This window comes from Pseudophryne corroboree, chromosome 4 (genome assembly GCF_028390025.1).
Source record: "Pseudophryne corroboree isolate aPseCor3 chromosome 4, aPseCor3.hap2, whole genome shotgun sequence".
Taxonomy (NCBI): domain Eukaryota; kingdom Metazoa; phylum Chordata; class Amphibia; order Anura; family Myobatrachidae; genus Pseudophryne; species Pseudophryne corroboree.
The window spans coordinates 910,567,985-910,586,454 of NC_086447.1; the positions used below are offsets into that span (position 1 = coordinate 910,567,985).

Here is an 18,470-nt window from a genome sequence, read left to right on the forward strand (position 1 = left end):
CTGTTGCAACAGGGTCCGTTCCTTTACCCCGATTTAGCGCGTCTGCGTTTGACGGGGTGGCTGTTGAGACCGCCCTCTTAAGAAGAGAGGGTATCCCAGATTCGGTTATACCAACCATGTTACGAGCTAGGAAGCCGGTTACGGCAGCTCATTATTACAGAATATGGCGTGCCTATATAGGTTGGTGTGAAGCTCGGAAGTTTCCGACATCATCTTTCAAGTTATCCCGCCTTTTGTTGTTTCTACAAACAGGGTTAGATGGAGGACTGCGTTTATCTACACTAAAGGTGCAGGTATCTGCTTTGTCAATTTACTTTCAAAGACGATTGGCTCTATTGCCGTCTATACGCACTTTTATCCAAGGTGTCCTCAGAGTACAGCCTCCATTCATTCCACCTACAGCGCCATGGGACTTGAATCTGGTTTTAGAGTTCTTACAGTATTCATATTTTGAACCCTTACAGCAAGTGGATATAAAGTTTCTCACTTGGAAAACAATTTTTCTTCTAGCCTTAGCTTCGGCAAGGCGTGTTTCGGATTTGGGTGCCTTGTCATGCAAGTCACCGTATTTGGTGTTTCATGATGACAGAGCGGAACTTCGTACGAATCCCGCTTTCTTACCAAAGGTAGTGTCATCTTTTCACATCAATCAACCAATAGTAGTTCCTGTGTTGACGGCACATTCTGGAACTCTGGATGTGGTACGCGCATTACGCGTTTATGTATCCCGAACGTCTTCAGTTCGTAAGACGGATACGTTGTTTGTTCTCTATGATGCTGCCAAGATGGGTTGGCCAGCGTCTAAACAAACCTTATCCAGATGGATAAAACTGACCATACGTCAGGCTTACCTTCATGCTAGGTTACAACCGCCTACGTCAGTAACCGCTCATTCCACAGGTTCTGTGGGAACTTCATGGGCAGCTGGTCGGGGAGCTTCTACGACGCAGCTTTGCCGTGCGGCTACATGGTCTTCAGTGCACACGTTTGTGCGCTTTTACAAGTTTGATACGTTTGCGGCATCAGCATCTAGCTTTAGCCGCCTAGTGTTACAAGTGCCAAACAGCTCTCCCGCCCACGGGGGAAGCTTTGGTACGTCCCAAGAGTACTCCAGTGACCCCTAGTGGATGATAAAGAAAATAGGATTTTGGTACTTACCAGGTAAATCCTTTTATTTGAATCCATAGGGGGCACTGGACGCCCACCCAGAGCAGTTTTACCTAGTTGTGGTGAGTTCTGAGGTTCTTATGGTAACACACTTTCACCGACTGGTTCAAATTACAAGTGCTGGTTAGGGTGTCAACTGTTTAGTTGTCGGTAACGTTATGTGTCAACTTCGTTATTGTACGTTATGTTATATGTAATACTCCATTGTCAACCTCTCTATAGTTCCTGTTCCGCTCAGTAAAAAACACTGAGGTACTCGGGGATATGGAGGGGTGGAGTGTTCTAAATTTAAATATTCAGTGCTGTTCCTACGGAAGCCCGTCCATATCCCAAGAGTACTCCAGTGCCCCCTATGGATTCAAAGAAAAGGATTTACCTGGTAAGTACCAAAATCCTATTATCCTCGTTCTTGCTCTCCCCAGCCTTTGTGTTGTCCTATTGCTCACAGATGGGGTAGTCGGCATGCTGTGACCTCTGGAGCGTTACCGCTGCCGATGGTTGTGACCTCTCATCTAAACCAACAATTTAACCTTTTTATCGTCCTCCTAGGCAAGCCATTGACAAACATGGTGGTTCTTGTTGTTGGTAAACTGTCCAAAAATAAAGATGAAGTAAAGTCTTTGATCGAAGAGCTGGGAGGGAAGTCAACCGGATCTGCAAATAAAGCCACCGTCTGCGTCAGCACCCAGAGTAAGTTCAGAACCCAGCAGGAGGCCCCGAGTGAAGACCTTCATGTCACACCTTGTCTACATTAAAGTCTCATTAACCCTTAACTAGACGTTGCCTTTGCATGAACACTTGTTTATAACACTGGGTGCTGTGGTTTCGGGACATTGTCAGAGATTACGTGGTTCATAGTGTCCGTTTTGCCCATAAACAGAGGAAGTGGATAAGATGGGTAAGAAGATGGAGGATCTGCAGGCGGCCAATGTACAGGTGGTGAGTGAGGACTTCCTGAAGGAGATCCAGTCTGGGAAGAGCATTCGGGACTTGCTGACACAGTACCGGATATCGACGTGGGGTGCGGAGATCAAGCAGGAGGTGCCGGAAGCACAGCCGAAGCAGAAGGCCAGTGCTGGCAAGAGCGCAGGGAAAGTGAAGGAAGAGCAAGGTAAGTCTTTATCTAGGAAAATCATTTGCATGATGGGAAGAGGAGTAAAAACAAAATAATGGTCTTTTTATAGAGATTCTCAAAACTTCAGACAACTTCAGACAACTTTAATAGATATTGTGTACCTTTCTGCAACTTTTACTACTTTTGCGTGCCTCTCAGCCATATTGTTCTATCCTCCAGCTCAGTTGATTGGCTTGTAAACGTTTAGCTTCATTAAGATACACATACAAGCAGATACACCATGTAAATTCCACCACAAGGTAAGGTCACACCTCCTCGGTCAGTACTTGCCTACTTTGTGCACTACGGCAGTAATCCGTACCCACTAAACCCCACCGCCATCTTGGCGCCCTTACGGATCAAAATATGGGACATTTTTGTCAATTAAACCATCCTAACTTTTCTCTATCGTCCTAAGTGGATGCTGGGGTTCCTGAAAGGACCATGGGGAATAGCGGCTCCGCAGGAGACAGGGCACAAAAGTAAAGCTTTTACAGGTCAGGTGGTGTGTACTGGCTCCTCCCCCCATGACCCTCCTCCAGACTCCAGTTAGATTTTTGTGCCCGGCCGAGAAGGGTGCAATTCTAGGTGGCTCTCATAAAGAGCTGCTTAGAGAGTTTAGCTTAGGTTTTTTATTTTACAGTGATTCCTGCTGGCAACAGGATCACTGCAACGAGGGACAGAGGGGAGAAGAAGTGAACTCACCTGCGTGCAGGATGGATTGGCTTCTTGGCTACTGGACATGAAGCTCCAGAGGGACGATCACAGGTACAGCCTGGATGGTCACCGGAGCCACGCCGCCGGCCCCCTCACAGATGCTGAAGCAAGAAGAGGTCCAGAATCGGCGGCTGAAGACTCCTGCAGTCTTCTTAAGGTAGCGCACAGCACTGCAGCTGTGCGCCATTTTCCTCTCAGCACACTTCACACGGCAGTCACTGAGGGTGCAGGGCGCTGGGGGGGGGCGCCCTGGGAGGCAAATGAAAACCTTTAAAAAGGCTAAAAATACCTCACATATAGCCCCAGAGGCTATATGGAGATATTTACCCCTGCCTAAATGTACTAAATAGCGGGAGACGAGCCCGCCGAAAAAGGGGCGGGGCCTATCTCCTCAGCACACGGCGCCATTTTCTGTCACAGCTCCGCTGGTCAGGAAGGCTCCCAGGTCTCTCCCCTGCACTGCACTACAGAAACAGGGTATAACAGAGAGGGGGGGCAGAATAAATGGCAATATATTAATATAAAAGCAGCTATAAGGGAGCACTTAATCATAAGGCTACCCCTGTCATATATAGCGCTTTTTGGTGTGTGCTGGCAGACTCTCCCTCTGTCTCCCCAAAGGGCTAGTGGGTCCTGTCTTCGTATAGAGCATTCCCTGTGTGTCTGCTGTGTGTCGGTACGTGTGTGTCGACATGTATGAGGACGTTATTGGTGTGGAGGCGGAGCAATTGCCAAATATGAGGATGTCACCTCCTAGGGGGTCGACACCAGAATGGATGCCTTTATTTGTGGAATTACGGGATAGCGTCAACTCGCTTAAGCAGTCGTTTGCCGACATGAGGCGGCCGGACACTCAATTAGTGTCTGTCCAGGCGCCTCAAACACCGTCAGGGGCTGTAAAACGTCCCTTGCCTCAGTCGGTCGACACAGACCCAGACACAGGCACTGATTCCGGTGGTGAAGGTGACGAATCAACCGTATTTTCCAGTAGGGCCACACGTTATATGATTTTGGCAATAAAGGAGATGTTACATTTAGCTGATACTACAGGTACCACTAAACAGGGTATTATGTGGGGGTGAAAAAACTACCAGTAGTTTTTACCGAATCAGAAGAATTAAATGACGTGTGTGATGAAGCGTGGGGTGCCCCGATAAAAAACTGCTAATTTCAAAGAAGTTATTGGCTTTATACCCTTTCCCGCCAGAGGTTAGGGAGCGCTGGGAAACACCTCCTAGGGTGGACAAAGCGCTAACACGCTTATCAAAACAAGTGGCGTTACCCTCTCCTGAGACGGACGCACTTAAAGATCCATCAGATAGGAGGATGGAAAATATCCAAAAAGGTATATACACACATGCAGGTGTTATACTACGACCAGCTATTGCGACTGCCTGGATGTGCAGTGCTGGGGTAGTTTGGTCAGAGTCCCTGATCGAAAATATTGATACCCTGGACAGGGACAATATTTTACTGTCGTTAGAACAAATAAAGGATACATTTCTTTATATGCGTGATGCACAGAGAGATATCTGCACACTGGCATCACGGGTAAGTGCTATGTCCATTTCGGCCAGAAGAGCTTTATGGACACGACAGTGGACAGGCGATGCGTAGAGGAGTTATTTGAGGTCGGTCTATCGGATTTGGTGGCCACGGCTACGGCCGGGAAATCCACCTTTCTACCTCAAGTCACTCCCCAACAGAAAAAGGCACCGACCTTTCAACAGCAGCCCTTTCGTTCCTTTAAAAATAAGAGAGCAAAGGGCTATTCATATCTGCCACGAGGCAGAGGACGAGGGAAGAGACAGCAACAGGCAGCTCCTTCCCAGGAACAGAAGCCCTCCCCGGCTTCTACAAAAGCCTCAGCATGACGCTGGGGCTTCGCAAGCGGACTCGGGGGCGGTAGGCGGTCGTCTCAAAAATTACAGCGCGCAGTGGGCTCACTCGCAGGTAAATCCCTGGATCCTGCAGATAATATCTCAGGGGTACAGGTTGAAATTAGAGACAGAGCCACCTCGCCGTTTCCTGAAGTCTGCTTTACCAACGTCCCCCTCAGAAAGGGAGACGGTTTTGGAAGCCATTCACAAGCTGTATTCTCAGCAGGTGATAGTCAAGGTACCTCTTCTACAACAAGGGAAGGGGTATTATTCCACTCTATTTGTGGTACCGAAGCCGGATGGCTCGGTAAGGCCTATTCTAAATCTGAAGTCCTTGAACCTATACATAAAGAAGTTCAAGTTCAAGATGGAGTCACTCAGAGCAGTGATAGCGAACCTGGAAGAAGGGGACTTTATGGTATCCTTGGACATCAAGGATGCGTATCTCCACGTTCCAATTACCCCTCACACCAGGGGTACCTCAGGTTCGTTGTACAAAACTGTCACTATCAGTTTCAGACGCTGCCGTTTGGTTTGTCCACGGCACCTCGGGTCTTTACAAAGGTAATGGCCGAGATAATATTTCTTCTTCGAAGAAAAGGCGTATTAATTATCCCATACTTGGACGATCTCCTAATAAGGGCAAGGTCCAGAGAACAGCTAGAGATGGGTTTAGCACTATCTCAAGAGGTGCTAAAGCAGCACGGATGGATTCTGAATATTCCAAAATCCCAATTAATGCCGACAACTCGTCTGCTGTTCCTGGGGATGATTCTGGACACAGTTCAGAAAAAGGTTTTTCTTCCCGAAGAAAAAGCCAAGGAGTTATCTGACCTGGTCAGGAACCTCCTAAAACCAGGAAAGGTGTCTGTACATCAATGCACAAGAGTCCTGGGAAAAAATGGTAGCTTCTTACGAAGCAATCCTTTTCGGCAGATTCCATGCAAAGGGATCTGTTGGACAAATGGTCAGGGTCGCATCTTCAGATGCACCTGCGGATAACCCTGTCGCCGAGGACAAGGGTATCCCTTCTGTGGTGGTTGCAGGAGGCTCATCTATTGGAGGGCCGCAGATTCGGCATACAGGATTGGATCCTGGTGACCACGGATGCCAGCCTGAGAGGCTGGGGAGCAGTCACACAGGGAAGAAATTTCCAGGGAGTGTGGTCGAGCCTGAAAAAGTCTCTTCACATAAGCATTCTGGAACTAAGAGCAATCTACAATGCTCTAACCCAGGCGGAACCTCTGCTTCAAGGAAGACCGGTGTTGATCCAGTCGGACAACATCACGGCAGTCGCCCATGTAAACAGACAGGGCGGCACAAGAAGCAGGAGGGCAATGGCAGAAGCTGCCAGGATCCTTCGCTGGGCGGAGAATCACGTGATAGCATTGTCAGCAGTATTCATCCCGGGCGTGGACAACTGGGAAGCAGACTTCCTCAGCAGACACGACCTTCACCCGGGAGAGTGGGGACTTCATCCAGAAGTTTTCCACATGCTATTAAACCGTTGGGTAAAACCAATGGTGGACATGATGGCGTCTCGCCTCAACAAAACACTGGACAGGTATTGCGCCAGGTCAAGAGATCCGCAGGCAATAGCTGTGGACGCGCTGGTAACACCTTGGGTGTACCAGTCGGTATATGTGTTTCCTCCTCTGCCTCTCATACCAAAGGTATTGAGGATTATACGGCAAAGAGGAGTAAGACTAGTGGCTCCGGATTGGCCAAGAAGGACTTGGTACCCGGAACTTCAAGAGATGGTCACGGACGATCCGTGGCCTCTACTTCTGAGAAGGGACCTGCTTCAGCAGGGTCCTTGTCTTTTTCAAGACTTACCGCGGCTGCGTTTGACGGCATGGCGTTGAATGCCAGATCCTAAAAGGAAAAGGCATTCCAGAAGAAGTCATTCCTACCTTGATAAAGGCAAGGAAGGAAGTCACCGCGAAGCATTATCGCCGTATTTGGCGAAAATATGTTGCGTGGTGCGAGCAGCGGAGTGCTCCGATGGAGGAATTTCAACTGGGTCGTTTTCCTACATTTCCTGCAATCAGGATTGTCTATGGGTCTCAAATTGGGATCTATTAAGGTTCAAATTTCGGCCCTATCAATATTCTTCCACAAAGAATTGGCCTCAGTCCCTGAGGTCCAGATTTTTATCAAAGGAGTACTGCATATACAGCCTCCTGTGGTGCCTAAGGTGGCACCGTGGGATCTAAATGTAGTTTTAGATTTCCTCAAATCCGATTGGTTTGAACCACTAAAGAATGTGGATTTGAAATATCTCACATGGAAAGTGACTATGTTACTGGCCCTGGCTTCGGCCGGGAGAGTATCTGAACTGGCGGCTTTGTCTTATAAAAGCCCTTATTTAATTTTCCATTCGACATAGGGCAGAGCTGCGGACGCGTCCGCATTTTCTCCCTAAGGTGGTATCAGCGTTTCACCTGAACCAGCCTATTGTAGTGCCTGCGGCTACAGACGACTTGAAGGACTCCAAGTTGTTGGACGTTGTCAGAGCCTTAAAAATATACATTTAAAGGACGGCTGGAGTCAGAAAATCTGACTCGCTGTTTATACTGTATGCACCCAAAAAGTTGGGTGCACCTGCTTCTAAGCAGTCGATTGCTCGTTGTTTTTGTAACAAAATTCAACTTGTACATTCTGTGGCAGGCCTGCCACAGCCTAAATCTGTTAAGGCCCATTCCGCAAGGAAGGTGGGCTCATCTTGGGCGGCTGCCCGAGGGGTCTCGGCATTACAACTCTGCCGAGCAGCTACGTGGTCAGGGGAGAACACGTTTGTAAATTTTTACAAATTTGATACCCTGGCAAAGGAGGACCTGGAGTTCTCTCATTCGGTGCTGCAGAGTCATCCGCACTCTCCCGCCCGTTTGGGAGCTTTGGTATAATCCCCATGGTCCTTTCAGGAACCCCAGCATCCACTTAGGACGATAGAGAAAATAAGAATTTACTTACCGATAATTCTATTTCTCGGAGTCCGTAGTGGATGCTGGGCGCCCATCCCAAGTGCGGATTATCTGCAATACTTGTACATAGTTATTGTTAACTAATTCGGGTTATTGTTTAGGAAGCCATCTTTCAGAGGCTCCTCTGTTATCATACTGTTAACTGGGTTTAGATCACAAGTTGTACGGTGTGATTGGTGTGGCTGGTATGAGTCTTACCCGGGATTCAAAATCCTCCCTTATTGTGTACGCTCGTCCGGGCACAGTACCTAACTGGAGTCTGGAGGAGGGTCATGGGGGGAGGAGCCAGTACACACCACCTGACCTGTAAAAGCTTTACTTTTGTGCCCTGTCTCCTGCGGAGCCGCTATTCCCCATGGTCCTTTCAGGAACCCCAGCATCCACTACGGACTCCGAGAAATAGAATTATCGGTAAGTAAATTCTTATTTTAATAACTGCACTTTCCCAAATAAGAGTCTAAGTCCTCTGATGCGGAGGGTGGGACATGGAGACCTCCTACATCGCGAGCTCACCGTTATATAACCTGAAGACTGTGGGGGGAGGGGCTGATGGGTTACTTACCACATCCACTGCTGTTTGCTTTTCATCGTGGTGTTTGGGGGGTTGAAAGGATGTTCTTCAATAGTAAACAATCCCTTTAAATATAGAATTGCAGGCAACAGTAACACTACCCCACCCCCTGCTTTTCTTTCTTGATTGATTCATTTAGACAGGTCATAAAATGATGAGTCCTCCATTGCTGCAATATTTTGAAACATTTGACTTACTCCCATGTGTCCTTGCTTTGTAACACTGTATATATTGGGTTTTATCCTCACAGGAGGCGGTGCTTAATACTTACTGCATAAATAAACATTTTGGGGGATATTCAAATGTTTGAAAAGTCAGTTGGGTGTCTGTTTTTTTTTCCTATCTAATAGACAGGAACAAACAGACACCCAACCGACTTGTCAAACATTTGAATTCCCCCCCCTTTGAGTGCGATTTTTAACAATTTTGTGTAAGCTGTTCCCTCTAAATGAGCCTGTTACAGCTATTTTCTTATTTTTGTTTTTAGGAGGCAGCAAATTTGAGAAGAAAATGAAGTTGACAGTTAAAGGGGGAGCAGCCATTGACCCGGATTCCGGTAAGTGATGTGAAGAATTGCTTGAAAGCCTTACCGGGCATATCCGCTATCTGTACAGTTAGATATAAAAGAGATATACATGGGAGTATTTCTCATCCATCCACTTCCGGAAGATGCTGCTCTTGCAGGAGCAGGCACATTTTTATAAAACTCAGCCACAGTTTTTAGTGTACTTCCCTCTGTGCCCCCTCCACCAGTCTGAACTCTGGTTTTATTTTTTCTCTTTCATCCACTAGGGGACACTGGAGCATAGACAATGGGGTATAGACAGGTGGATAATTGGAGCCTGGCACTTTGATTTTTTTTTACCCATAGGCGTTGGTCACCATTTACACATAGCGGTAGACGCCCTATCTCTGGGGGGCTTGTTGCAGAGGGGTGGTGTATCTACTGTCTATGCCAAACAGAATAAAGGGGGACATCCAATTAGCTGCGGTGAATTACTGCAGCTATTCGATTCCCCCAGGGCCCGTAGCTCGGCACTTTACTGGGGATTGTGCGATTAACAGCCCCAGGAGACCTGTTTTTCCGGCGATAACACATGGTACCTGGGATAAGTTCCCAGACCCATGTGTTATATGGGCAATAGCGGGTAGTTTTCCTGTGCGGTAAAAAACGGACTACAATAGGATAGCGCAATAATATCATCGGGCTAATAATAAACGATTTTGCCGTGCTGTAAACTACAGCCGGAAATAGGCTGCCCCCCAAAGTCTTGTTTCTGCCCTTCAGCCAGGAGCACCTGCAATCCTCCCCACTCATCCCATCCTACGGTGAAATCGTTTGCACTTCTTCAGGCGCCACAGTCTGAGCCCTTGCACTTTCCTGTTACACTTGGTATTGCGCTAAACCAGACTGAAGACTGTTTTGTGTGTGGTGTAACGTTTTTACAGATAACAAATGACCATAATTAAAAGTAGTTTATTCACCGAATGTCCTATTCCAAAGTTCTGACAACTACTCTGGTCATGAGCTCCCACCCCTGAGGGATGTTGGGTAACTTTCTGCTTTTTCCTTTATTTTGGTAACTACTTTGGGTGCAGTCAAACACATTTGTTTATTTTTAAATCATTCAGTTGGTTTCAGTGTTACCATAGGCCAGAAGTATCCGTGGCAATGCTCGCCCATAGTCAAGCTATCTGTTTTGTGTCGATGTGTGTGTGATTTTCCTATGTTACTCTGCCCTTCCGTGCTCTCGGGAATATTTGTACGATGGTTAGGAAACACTGGGGGCCACATGCGCTGCACGGTGTAAATTGTCTAAGGTCATTAACTCTGTGATTAGTCATTAAAGGAAAGTGTTAGCTTCCCGGGGACAGCTCCTTGTGACACTTCTACTTAATTGCTTGTTTTGGGAAAACGAGCAGAACGAAGATTAATAATACAAGGCTTAGGGCCTTAATTCTGAGTTGCACATATTGCGGTCACTATGATGGACCCATCAAATTGTTCATAACTTCCCTAGCCCTCTGTCACTATGAAACTTGTAAGGGCCACTGACACCTACCCCTTGCTCGGTGCCGGAGATGCGAGGGTGCTAAAAGATGCAACTGCATTCGAACTTGGACCCTTAGGGCCTAACTCAGACCTTATCGCAGCAGCAACATTTTTCTCAACCCTTAGGTGGTCATTCCAAGTTGATCGCTTGCTAGCAGTTTTTAGCAGCCGTGCAAGCGCTATGCCGCCGCCCACTGGGAGTGTATTTTAGCTTAGCAGAAGTGCGAACGAATGTATCGCAGAGCGGCTACAAAGTTGTTGTTTTTTTGTGTAGTTTTAGAGTAGCTCAAAGCCTACTCAGCGCTTGCGATCACTTCGGACTGTTCAGTTCCTGTTTTGACATCACAAACCCGCCCAGCCACGCCTGCGTTTTCCCTGGCACGCCTGCGTTTTTCCGAACACTCCCTGAAAACGGTCAGTTGACCCCCAGAAACGTCCACTTCATGTCAATCACTCTGCGGCCACCAGTGCGACTGAAATGCTTCACTAGACCCTGTGCAAAACTACATCGTTCGTTGTGCTCGTACGACGCGTGTGCGCATTGTGCCGCATGTGCAGAACAGCCATTTTTTCGCCTGATCGCTGCGAATAAATGCAGCTAGAGATCAACTCGGATTGACCCACTTAGTCCGGATGTCTGATATACAATTGAAATATATAGCCTGCTCCCCGGTAAAATGCTGGTTGTACTCCTGCACTTTGTTGTCAGATGTTTCTGGGCCAGGACCGCGGGGGGAGAACTTGATAGTAATGTCACCATAATGAAAACGTTAGCGTTTAGCGTATGATTGTTGTGGCTATAGTCCACCTGTGACATAAACAATGTCAGCAGTCCTCTAATAGGATCTGTCCGTTCATAGGGAATAAGTGACATCAATGAGGCACTTCATGCCTCGTGCCTTCCTAATGAATGGATTGGAGGCGTTGCTGTGTATATTTAGGTTCATCTCTTGTTATGTATAGTTTTATAAGGGCTCTCTTGAGAGCTGAACTGGTTATTTCGTGTTAATATTTGGAATATCTATCGGATTGTTTCAGGACTGGAAAATTCATGTCACGTGTTGGAGAAGAGTGGCAAGATTTTCAGCGCTACCCTGGGCCTGGTGGATATAACGCGAGGAACAAACTCTTATTACAAACTGCAGCTCATAGAACATGACCGAGACGCCAGGTCTGTTATCTTCTGTACAGAACTGGGCTGATAAGAGGTGGGAAATGGGATGAGGAGTAGAGAGCGAATGGAGAGAAATGGGCGGCATGTCAGGTTTCACTTGGGAGGTGAGGTCGTTCTTTGCTGTGGGTGGGGGAGACGAGTTGTAGGTCCATGCAGTGTGAAGGACACTAGTTACAGGCAGTGGTGGATGTAGATAGGGTGTGCGGGGGTAGAAAGAAGTGGCGGTGGGAAAAGGACTCCTTGAAAGAGAAAAGATAGATTGCAGGTGGAGGGTTTAAGAGGAAACGGTAGTATTTAAGGAGGAGAAGATAAAGTGTAGGAATGAATACTGGAAAAAGGGAATCTGCTTTGTTTAGGACTAGGGGTGCAGGCTCTTTCTTGTCCTATTTTGGGGGGTGATTCTGACATACTCTAAGGATAGATATTATATAATTACACAAGAGTGGTATTTTCTCTTTCATCCACTAGGGGACACTGGCGATACATTACACTGGGGTATAGACAGGTGGTTAGTGGGATCTGGCACCTTAAGAAATTTTAGTGCACTTGACTTGTAGACTCTACTGAGCGCTCCTATAATCCTTTGATATTTGCAGGTACTGGGTGTTCCGGTCCTGGGGTCGGGTGGGAACAGTTATAGGAAGTAACAAGCTGGAGGAAATGTCATCGAAAGAAGAAGCAATTGACCATTTCCTGAGCCTGTACCAGGAGAAGACCGGCAATGTCTGGCATTCCACCAACTTCACCAAGTACCCCAACAAGTTCTACCCGCTGGAGATAGACTATGGGCAGGTATGTGTTTTATTGTCGACCAATGACTTTTATGGATTGTCAGTGAAGTGCATTTTATATTTTGCATAACAAAGGAATAACCTCCCCTTCTCCACAAGGGGTCACTAGACCCTAACTCTGTGTTAGGCCTTCGCCTTGAGTCGAGCGGAAACACAACTGCCTAGGGAGGAGACAGGTTTAATGCTGCGCACCCCTGCAGCATCACCTGTCCTCCTGACATGGTCACCAGTGTTTTCCTGGGAAGAGAGGGCTGAATGACAGGTGCATGTGTTTTTGGTAGCATGTGGTCCTCCTAAATCCTACATGAGGTCCCAGTAAATGAAAGTCAGATAGCAGTGCTTTGTATCAGGAAACACTTCTGCAGTCTTTACAGGGACAGCACATACAGGGAATAGAGACCTGGGTCTTATTAATATGGTTACTACTTAAGTTGAGCATCAAGATTTCCTCTGATGAAACCGCAGATCCATTGAGGTGGAGAAACGCGCTAGTAGATTGCAAACTGAATTGTTGGCAGAACGCTACTGGCTGATCACATACATTCTTGATTACTCAGTGTTATAGAAATCTCACTGTACCATTAACCCACACTGTACTATATGTGTATTTTGCTGTCATTTCCCTGGATGGAGCTACAGACACTTTGTCGCTTTTATATAAGTAAGGGATAATGTTTCACAATTTTCATCTGTCGTGAATTAAAGATCCATACGACTGTGTTTTGCACTCCTGTGTGTTTTTATTCCGCCGGTTGTATTTTCAGGAGGAGGATGTGGTGAAAAAGCTGTCTGTGAGCGCTGGAACCAAATCCAAACTTCCAAAGCCGGTGCAGGAGCTCATCAAGCTGATCTTTGACGTGGAAAGCATGAAGAAAGCCATGGTGGAGTTTGAGGTACTGGACATAAAGTTTGAACAAAACCAATATTGTTTTACTATTTATCCGACTGCAGGCCACCATTTACATATAGCTGGCTGCTCGTTTCCTCCTAGGCTTATTAACAAGCCTGCAGAGCAGAGGGGAAACATCTTCCCCCAAGGTCACATGGAGATATCTGTAGTTTCCATAAAGTCTTGTAACTTGCACATATGCGGTGGTGGACGAGCTCTGCCGTTTATGTTGGATCAGGACAGCTCTCGTCAGACTTGTTTGTGTGGTAACTGAGTCTTCAAGATGAATATTAAGTTCTGTTGTCGCATTTGCTGCTGTACTATCGTTTTTAGATCCTTTTAATTGTTCGGCGCTCCCGTTCACGTAGATCCGGTTTGCGGCTGCTGTTCCTCTTAGCTGATGATGTTTTCCCTTGCTCTGTGTGCACAGTCATAATGACTCTGGAGACTTTTGCTCCGGCTGCACCAACTGAAGTGGATGTTTTTCAGCAGTCTGCCCTCATTGGAAATCTGCAGGGTTGTCCCATTACTTTAGCATGAACGGTTACTCATCACTATCTCTAATGCACTAACACCAACTTTACACCGCATAAACAAAAAAATATTGAAGGCCGATCAGCGCGATGATTGACCTTGCTGTGTAGCCGACACGCACCGTTTCAACCCATATAGTGCCTAGTGTTACCATGTTTTTGCCCACCGTGCCTGTGAATCGTGCAAGTAAATCTTATTCTTTCTGGCTATAAGGGAGCTTATGTTGCTGCATACGGTGAAATAGCTAATTAAGTCTTATTTGCTCTGGATGTGGCTCCTTGCCTTTTTCTCTTACTAAATTGTACTCCCTGATTTTAGATCGATCTCCAGAAGATGCCGTTGGGGAAGCTTAGCAAGCGGCAGATTCAGAGCGCCTACTCTATTCTAAACGAAGTACAACAAGTGAGTCTGGTTCTCTTTCTCATCCTGTTTACAGTAGTCATTCAGTAATACCGCATCAATCAGGTGGCCGGGTAATACGAATCTGTCAATACTGATTATTGTACTTGCTGCAGTTGTGCCAGCTCTGCTCTTTAACACTAGAGGGTGCTGTTCTGTTCTGTTCAAGGCTGTATCGGAAAGTGCTGGCGAAGCTCGGCTGCTGGATCTGTCCAATCGCTTCTACACGTTGATACCTCATGACTTTGGGATGAAAAAGCCGCCGCTCCTGGATAAAGAGGAGTACATCCAGGTGTGTATGGGAATCTGGTGTCCTCGTCCGTGTTGGGTGTGCCGCGGCGGCTCTTCTGTAATGTCAATGTTCACGTGTTGCAGGCGAAGGTACAGATGCTGGACAATCTGCTGGACATTGAAGTCGCGTACAGTCTCCTCAGGGGCGGCACAGACGATACGGAAAAGGATCCCATCGATGTGAAGTACGAAAAGATCAAGACGGATATAAAGGTAACTTGGCGTTGTAAAAGTTTACAGTATTAAAATGATGCTTATCGAAGTCTCTGGTGCCGCTATAACTGCATGCGATAGTAATTTGTGGTCGTGTTTGTCTTGTCCATTCAGGTGGTTGACAAGGATTCAGAGGAAGCGAATATAATCCGGCAGTACGTCAAGAACACGCACGCTGAGACTCATAACGCGTACGACCTGGAGGTCATTGATGTGAGTGCTAGTCATCCAAAAATGAAGTCGGTACATCTTTTTAAAAACCTATGCACTTCTTGTTACATTAGCCCTCCGCTCTTCCCCCAGTGGCATTGCCCCAAGCTGTCCAATGTCCATAGTCTCCATGCTGATTTCAGTTCCCCCTCTCTGCACTGGATTTGGACTTTACTTTTTTGTGGCATGTGCTCCAGAATACTGTCTGCCTAGAATTATTGGCAGAGATGTTGGGCGGTAGGAGCTGCAGCAGGAAGACGGTTCTGCACAGAACTCTTCCATTTAAATCGCACGGGAATGGAGGAGGACGGCAGTGACATGGGATGCGACTGTGTTAGAGCAATTAGTAATCGCATACCTTCCAAAAAGAACTATAATGGCTACAGGACAATGAAGAAGACTTTTCTATTCTGCCATCTGTGGACACAGATGTCCTGAGGAGTTATTCCTACCCATGGCGGGGAGGGCACTCTGAGAAACACAAGGGTGGGTTCTTCCCCTGACTATTTGTGAGGCAATCACGAGACCGCCTGTCGGGAACCTGGCAGTCACAATGGCGACGCTGGAATCCCGACAGACGGTGAAATGCCGATGCCGGAATACTGGCGCCACATGGTTTTCTCCCTCTGTGGGTGTCCACAACTCCCATAGAGGGAGAATATAACCTGTGGCGAGCCACCGTGTCCGCTGCGAGCCCGCAATGTGCTTTCAAATGCTCGCCCCGCTGCCGACATACTGGTGGCCGTGGATCCCGCTGTCGGGATCATGACAGCCGGGATCCCGGTAAAAAGTATATATTCCGACTATTTAATTCATACACATGCCACATACATTATATATTTGGGTTATTTGATAAAAGTAGTTCTACCTGTTCTCTGTTCAGTATGGCGGAACATTGTACTAAGTCGCATTGGACATCATCCATGTGGACACACGAGGCCTAGTACTACGGTGACCAGTCACATATGTAATTTCACAGATTCTGATCATTATAGATGCCTTATTGCCGGTCCATGTATGGCCCAAAGACCAGGCTGGGCAAGTTACCCAGCTGAATTACTGCGGCCAACTTGGTACGGGTTAAAGTAGAATTGTGTTACTTTCACTATAATAGGGATACGAATTAAGACCTTTTTCAAAGTAATGGTAGTTAATAGGACGACCGTTATGTAAAATGGAAATAATTCATGCATCTGTTAATGTGACCTGGCGACTGTTTTGCAGCGTTACACTATATAATTGTATCCTTCAAAGGGAGTTTTGTTGGGAATAAAAGGTGCCTACTGTAACCAGAAGTTTATTTTCAGTTTCTAAAGTCTACCAGAAAGAGGAAGACCACAACGTTGCGTGTGATTGGTGCTTCTTATCAAACACATCATTTAATAGCCTAAATGGCTTTCATTTAGATAGCACACCTGGGAATGCTCATTGTTGTATTTTTATTTTTTACTTGCTTCGGTAAAAAGATCTTCAAGATCGAGCGAGAAGGAGAACGTCAGCGATATAAGCCGTTTAAGCAGCTGAACAACCGTCAGCTCCTCTGGCACGGCTCCCGCACCACCAACTTTGCGGGGATCTTCTCTCAGGGTCTGCGAATTGCTCCGCCTGAGGCCCCTGTTGTAAGTACATGTTCTTCTATACCTGTTGGACATTGGCTCTCATTAGTATAAGACTAGACTGGCGACAATTAGTGTCTGGTTGTTTGCTGCGGTGTACAGTACGTCTTGGCTATTGCTCCATCATTATTATAACTATAGAGCAGCAACATCACTGATGCACTTTGTTGGTCGTAGTGATTGGATAGGCCATAAATGCTGATTTAGCACACATAGTAAAGATCAAAAGGTTCACCGTAAAATATTGCCAGCCGCGACCCCTTTCATCTGTCGCCCCCAGGGCTGTTCATGTCTAACATGCCTCTGCTCTTCTGCCGTAGACTGGTTACATGTTCGGAAAGGGTATCTATTTTGCCGACATGGTATCTAAAAGTGCAAACTACTGTCATCCGATGCCGGGTAGCCCTATGGGTCTGATCCTGCTGGGAGAAGTCGCTCTGGGAAACATGTGAGTAAACTTTTTATATTCGGCTGCAGATTTCCTTTGTGAAATATACTGGGTGCACACCTGGCCGACCTATCAGTAAGTGCATACACGCTTACCAATCGCCTGTCTGACGTCACAACTGGGCGGGTATTTAAATGTGCCTGCCTTGCTGAAACGTCCGTACCGGGGGTCCCTGCAGCAAGTGTACGGGTGGTAAGTAGACTGCCCTTACACACAGCCAGATGCGTCTCTATATCTGTAGATATATCGGCTGTGCTGCAGGGCCAATGCAGTATGTCTGTGACAGCACAGACCTATCGAGGGTACGCACCCGCTGACGGACACGCGATTGAATGGACTATATATCAGCCAGTGTGTGCCCACATTAGTCTATAGTCCAGTGGAAAATTGCAAGCGGTTTTACAAACACAAGCTGTTTATTTATGATATGAGAAAGAGAAGATGCGAGACGTGTATGTAGCAGTGTAATGTACTAAGCTCCATGCATTTCATTTTCTTCCAGGCACGAGTTAAAGGCTGCTGCACACATAACAAAATTACCAAAGGGTAAACACAGTGTAAAAGGTAAGTGTAGCCGTGTCTGTGTTCCTATTAAATACTTACCATCGTGCGTGCAGGCTGGTCATGATTCGCTAAGACTGTTAGTGTATAGTATAGAGTTCAGTGTTCTGTATTGTAACAGGCGCCGGATGCAGGAGACCTTGCTTGCATAGTGACACTGATGCTCTGTATTTCCAGAGAAACCTGCATTCCTGCTACTGAACGTATATACAAATAACACTGGGAAGTTCTGCTTTCTGCTAATGTGCTGCTTTCATTTCCTTTACGCAGGTTTGGGCAGAACGGCGCCTGACCCTTCGGCCACTGTACAACTGGACGGAGTGGATGTTCCCATGGGGAAAGGCACTTCCACCAACATTAACGACACCAGTCTACTGTATAACGAGTATCCTTTTCCTCGTATGTCCCCCACGCCGTACGGCCCCCAGTGCTGGATTCATGTGCTCATGTTCTGTGAATTGATCATTATGAGTGTCCCCAGTTTTGACAGTTTTCACCAGCTTCCAGTAGCAACTCCTCTCGAGTCACTACTAGTATTATTATAGGCTTTTATTTGTAAGCGCAAATGGTCCGCAGCCGCGTGCATAGGGGGTGCACAGAGAACTTGTATAACAGTATTAAATAATGCACAGACAGCACCGGGTAATACATAATCGCACAGTCATACAATAATCAGTCAACAATAAATGGTCACAGTGTGATAAGAACATAGAATTGTATATCCAGCTACTGACAGGACAGTGAGCTTCTGTGATAAGTAGCACCCAGGTGCCATAGGCCAGTGACCAGGAGCATGCGCTTGAGAAACAGTGTGAGCCAGGGGCAGTTAGGAAGCAAAAACACAAGTGATGAGGGCTC

The 18,470-nt window shown here is 46.8% G+C and overlaps 1 protein-coding gene across 1 annotated transcript in view; it reads left to right on the forward strand.

Annotated features, from left to right (window-relative positions):
- PARP1 (poly(ADP-ribose) polymerase 1) overlaps positions 1 to 18,470 on the forward strand; it is an 82,047-nt gene that overhangs the window by 61,589 nt on the left and 1,988 nt on the right. Inside the window, exons 9-22 of the mRNA XM_063918961.1 lie at positions 1,717 to 1,857; positions 2,048 to 2,278; positions 8,921 to 8,989; positions 11,525 to 11,657; positions 12,257 to 12,452; positions 13,216 to 13,344; positions 14,193 to 14,276; positions 14,443 to 14,565; positions 14,649 to 14,777; positions 14,892 to 14,990; positions 16,454 to 16,606; positions 16,924 to 17,051; positions 17,554 to 17,615; positions 17,883 to 17,997. Of these exons, the coding sequence (XP_063775031.1) occupies positions 1,717 to 1,857; positions 2,048 to 2,278; positions 8,921 to 8,989; positions 11,525 to 11,657; positions 12,257 to 12,452; positions 13,216 to 13,344; positions 14,193 to 14,276; positions 14,443 to 14,565; positions 14,649 to 14,777; positions 14,892 to 14,990; positions 16,454 to 16,606; positions 16,924 to 17,051; positions 17,554 to 17,615; positions 17,883 to 17,997 (1,792 nt within the window). The remainder of the gene's footprint in view (positions 1 to 1,716; positions 1,858 to 2,047; positions 2,279 to 8,920; positions 8,990 to 11,524; positions 11,658 to 12,256; positions 12,453 to 13,215; positions 13,345 to 14,192; positions 14,277 to 14,442; positions 14,566 to 14,648; positions 14,778 to 14,891; positions 14,991 to 16,453; positions 16,607 to 16,923; positions 17,052 to 17,553; positions 17,616 to 17,882; positions 17,998 to 18,470) is intronic.